This window comes from Clupea harengus, chromosome 15 (genome assembly GCF_900700415.2).
Source record: "Clupea harengus chromosome 15, Ch_v2.0.2, whole genome shotgun sequence".
Lineage (NCBI taxonomy): Eukaryota > Metazoa > Chordata > Actinopteri > Clupeiformes > Clupeidae > Clupea > Clupea harengus.
Genome location: NC_045166.1, coordinates 27497822 through 27502821, shown reverse-complemented (window position 1 = coordinate 27502821; position 5000 = coordinate 27497822). Strand labels below are relative to the sequence as shown.

General features: G+C 45.0%; 2 protein-coding genes across 2 annotated transcripts in view; both read left to right on the top strand.

Annotated features, from left to right (window-relative positions):
* The window catches only part of parp1 (poly (ADP-ribose) polymerase 1), a 30578-nt gene extending 27073 nt beyond the window's left edge, over positions 1 to 3505 (top strand). Inside the window, exons 20-23 of the mRNA XM_031582214.2 lie at position 1; positions 182 to 243; positions 1196 to 1310; positions 2050 to 3505. The exon at position 1 is cut by the window's left edge and continues 127 nt beyond it. Coding sequence (XP_031438074.1) covers position 1; positions 182 to 243; positions 1196 to 1310; positions 2050 to 2131 — 260 coding nt within the window. The 3' untranslated portion in view covers positions 2132 to 3505. The remainder of the gene's footprint in view (positions 2 to 181; positions 244 to 1195; positions 1311 to 2049) is intronic.
* A 149-nt stretch (positions 3506 to 3654) lies between these two features.
* lin9 (lin-9 DREAM MuvB core complex component) overlaps positions 3655 to 5000 on the top strand; it is a 16713-nt gene continuing 15367 nt past the window's right edge. Inside the window, exon 1 of the mRNA XM_031582205.2 lies at positions 3655 to 3837. Within this exon, the coding sequence (XP_031438065.1) occupies positions 3807 to 3837 (31 nt within the window). The 5' untranslated portion in view covers positions 3655 to 3806. The remainder of the gene's footprint in view (positions 3838 to 5000) is intronic.

Below are 5000 nucleotides of genomic sequence, written 5' to 3'. Positions count from 1 at the left end.
TGTAAGTGATGTGGTTGCCCTCGGCAACATGTAAGTGATGTGTGTTGCCCTCGGCAACATGTAAGTGATGTGTGTTTACAAGTGGATTAGACATAGGTGTTTGTTTTGGTTTGTTGCTTTTTTTTAATTTTCAGTAATACATTTTTGCTTGTTCAAATGCCACTGTGTATTTTTTCGACAGGCATGAGCTGAAGAAAGCATCACACATCACAAAGTTACCTAAGGGCAAACACAGTGTTAAAGGTGAGTTCCTAAGGCTAAACACAGTGTTAAAGGTGGGTTCCTAATAGGGCTGAACGATTAATTGCATTTGCGATTTAATCGAGATATGATAGAACGCGATTTTCTAACCGCAACGTTCGCGATTAAAAACGTGATCTAAAAAAATATATATATATATATTCTTTTTTTTTTTTTCTTAAGATGGTAAATTTTGCACACAGTGTTTAAAAAGTGCATGCCTTGTGTTTATTCTTACAATGACTTTGTTTTAATTACTTAAATGCACAGTGGCAAAGCCACTGTTTTGTTGTTCTTGATTCTGAAATGAGCAGTTCAATAGAAATGTAAATTGTGGGAAATAATATTTTACACTATATGTATCTAATATTGTGTTGGTCATATTGAAATCATTCATTACGATTTGTTGGGAAAAAAAATTAGGATAAAATTTTTAAAAATCGCATATTAAATCGCAATCGCAATCGCAATATTGGGGGGGGGGGGGGGGGAATCGCAATTAGATTATTTCCCCAAATCGTTCAGCCCTAGTTCCTAAGGCTAAACACAGTGTTAAAGGTGGGTGTAAGGCTAAACACAGAGTTCCTAAGGCTTAACACAGTGTCAAAGGTGAGTTCCTAAGGCTAAACACAGTGTTAAAGGTGAGTTCCTAACAGTGTTAAAGGTGAGTTCCTAAGGCTAAACACAGAGTTAAAGGTGGGTTCTTAAGGCTAAACACAGTGTTAAAGGTGGGTTCCTAACAGTGTTAAAGGTGGGTAAGGGTAAATACAGTGTTAAAGGTGAGCACTTGTTTGACCTGGGGTTTAGTTAAGCATGCCGTCCCTCCTTTGAATGCATGGGAAGTGTCCCATAGCACAGTGTAAGAAAGTACTGTAGTGTATGTGGATCACGTCACTGACCCGGGCTGGCCTTCGCGTGGTTCTGCTGCCTCCCCCCCCCCTCCCGTCATGACCAGGTGTGGGCCGAACCGCCCCGGACCCCACCGCCACGGTGAAGCTGGATGGAGTCGATGTGCCTTTGGGGAAGGGATCGACCACTAACATAGAGGACACCAGTCTGCTGTACAACGAGTATCCTTCATGGTCCCACACACGCACACACACACACACGAACACACAGAAACACACGCACACACAGAAACACACACGCACACACAGAAACACACACACACACACACACGCACACACAGAAACACACACGCACACACAGAAACACACACGCACACACAGAAACACACACTCACGCACACGCACACGCACACGCACACTCACACTCACACGCACACGCACACGCACACGCACACGCACACGCACACGCACACGCACACTCACACTCACACTCACACTCACACTCACACTCACACGCACACGCACACGCACACGCACACGCACACGCACACGCACACGCACACACACACACAGAAACACACACACACACACACACACACACACACACAACCTCCTTCATGGTCCTTCAGACCTCCCTGCATGGTCAGGCTCTCCCCCCTGGGGCCTTCAGAGGGGCATCAGAGGGGCATCAGGGGGGCGTCAGGGCAGGGGGCTTCAGACAGGATGGTCGCAAAGGCCTCCTCAGGCTCTTTATGGAAGGCAGGACAGCCGTTCAGCGTCCTCTGGTGCATGTAGCATCGCCACCTAGTGGTGGGGGTGAGATGGTGCGGCACGTAGCAATATAGTAGAATTGTTTGTTTGTTTGTTTGTTTGTTTGTTTGTAGGTTATAGTAATGTGTTTGGGCACAGGTAGAGTGGTCTCTCCTCCACAGGCTTGTTTCCCTTGACCGCTCCTCCTTAGATACATCGTGTACGACGTCGCTCAGGTGAACCTGAAGTACCTGCTGAAGATCCGTTTCAACTACCAGACATCCCTGTGGTGAGAGGTCAGAGGTCACCACACCGTTGACCTCTCACCCCTGACCTGGGCCCATGAGATGGGGGGGGGGGGGGGTCCTGGACATCACCACCACTGGCCGCCACACCATCGGCACCCCCACCCTCCCAACCCCCCCTCCACTATGCCTTCCCAGAGACTGAAGACCTGAACGCACTCACACCTGTGCATCCTGAACGCACCCACACACACCTGTACATCCTGAACGCACTCACACCTGTACATCCTGAACGCACCCACACCACACCTGTACATCCTGAACGCACCCTCACCTGTACATCCTGAACGCACTCACACCACACCTGTACATCCTGAACGCACTCACACCTGTACATCCTGAACGCACTCACACCTGTACATCCTGAACGCACCCACACCTGTACATCCTGAACGCACTCACACCTGTACATCCTGAACGCACCCACACCACACCTGTACATCCTGAACGCACTCACACCTGTACATCCTGAACGCACCCACACCTGTGCATCCTGAACGCACTCACACCTGTACATCCTGAACGCACTCACACCTGTGCATCCTGAACGCACCCACACCACACCTGTACATCCTGAACGCACCCACACCTGTACATCCTGAACGCACTCACACCTGTGCATCCTGAACGCACTCACACCTGAACGCACCCACACCTGTACATCCTGCTTTTCTCATTTGTGATGCTGTATAAGTGTACATGGGTCATAGTGCTTTGGATAGGCTTAGCAAGATGGCCTCCCCTTACTCGCTGTGTTTGAATCGTCCTCGGCCTCTTAGTCGCTGTGTTTGAATCGCCCTCGGCCTCACAGGGGAAAGACCCTGCGGAAGACATGGTTATCTTTCAATTAAAATACTCCTAGAACGGTTTCTTGATGAGGTTGTGGAAGAGCTGTCCCCATCAGTCGTCATGACGTCAGCAGTCTTCCACTATTTTGGTCTTCCATCATTTATCTGTCGACTCAGTTTTTGTTGTACTTCATTTGTAGTTTCCAGTTTAGCTTTGGTAAGGTCATAGGATGCCACCTTCAAACGGCAGGGTTCAAACTGATGTTTGAAAGTCTTTTGGTAGAAACAGGCAAAGTACACTTATGCTATGGTGTGTCTCTTTTTCATTTGTTGTGATTTAAGACAGCAACACTCCATTTGGATTTCCTGTAAGACATCAGTATAAGTCATCGGGTATAAGACTGTTATAAAACCAGGTGGTTAGTAAGTCTTTTTTTCTTTTTTTTGGTCATTGCTCTTTTTTGCTGATGTATTTTGCCTGTCCTTTGCTGTTAAGGTTGGCACAGTAATAGATTAAACGAGTAAGCAAACTTTTTGTTAGTTAAGAACTTATAAATAAAGACAATTGAGCAAACAGACTCGTTCACTTTTAACAAATTTCAGCTTGTGTGTTTGTTTTACAAATATTTTGTTGTATTTCTTGGTAAAGGCCGGTGTTGGAGGCTATTGTTTGCGCTTGTCATACAAGCAGGATATATTGTTAGAGGTGTGTGTGAGTGCATGTTATAATGTATAATGGTGTTACCAGTTAAATAACTACAAAAGATAAAACGGCAATAATGGGGTTTGTGTTCATTTCGAACATCCCTCCCTGCCTCTTTCCCACAATGCACACCGTCAGACGGTCTTTGAAAAAGCGGCGCGGCTAATTCAAGATGGCGGAGATGGAGCAGCTTTTAGATGAGAGTAAGTACCAAAACAATCATTTCGGCTCAACGTTACACCACTTATAGTTATGTCCACTGAGCGAAAAGTGCTATGGGCATATAGAAAGACGTGCACAGCTTCACAAACGGTCCTTATACCCACATAACGAATCCAGCGAACTAACTAGTAGCTAGCTAGCTAACGACCCTAACAATCTTGCTAGCTACCTAGCTAGCTAAGTTGTCCTATGAGGCTTAACGTTACTGAAGTGTACCTCTCAGCTAGCTTGGCTAGCGAGCTAAAGTTACTAAAAATAATATTGGTGCAGCAGTGGGCACATCAGGTGTTGGTGCATACCTCCGTTTGAAGCTTGATACGTAGCGGTCTTTTTTAATTTCGTTAATTAAAACGTATCAATCGCAAGAGTCTATTCAAGTTTATATTTCAGGGAACTTAGAAACTGTCAATAAACACCCACCCCGCTAATACATTGCTGAGCTTAAGACAGTTGCGGATCAACAATAACAATGGTGCTAGCAAACCAGCTGGTGGTTGTTTAGGAGACCAGTTTTCTTGACAGAACAGTTTGTTTGTAAGACAACCATAGAGTCTTTAGACTAACGTTGAAGTTAGTGTGCTTTGCCATATGCCTGGATTGTTAAATGCATTACCTACATGCAACTATTCTGGTGTTCGTCATGGGGGTAGTAGAATGATCATGGCATAACAAATTACGCAACATGTCTACGTTTTCAACCTAATCATCTTCATACACAGAACATAGCTCCGTAACTGGACGTTAAGTAATTTGCATTGTCCTGCACCGATATTCGTCTCTGTCTAGACAGCCTTTCATAGAGAGACTATGGTTAGAGTCTGTCTAGACAGCCTGACATTGAGAGACTATGGTTAGGGCGTGTGATTTTCATAGTTGTGTCATTGTCAGACTGCACGTCTGGTTGAATATCCCATATGTCACATGATTTACATTTGAACTATGCTCTTTTTAATCTCTCGTTAAGTGTGTTAATTAACCCTAGTTATTTCATTTCCTGTAATCATTTAAATCTTTTTTTTTAAACTGAGACTTGGCTAATTTGATCTTATTGTTGTTAAACGTTTGTTTGTCTATTGTTTGTGAATTGTATTTGTATTAGTTTGTTGCAGGGAAGCGACCTTGGCTGTCTTGAAAGGCGCTTCAG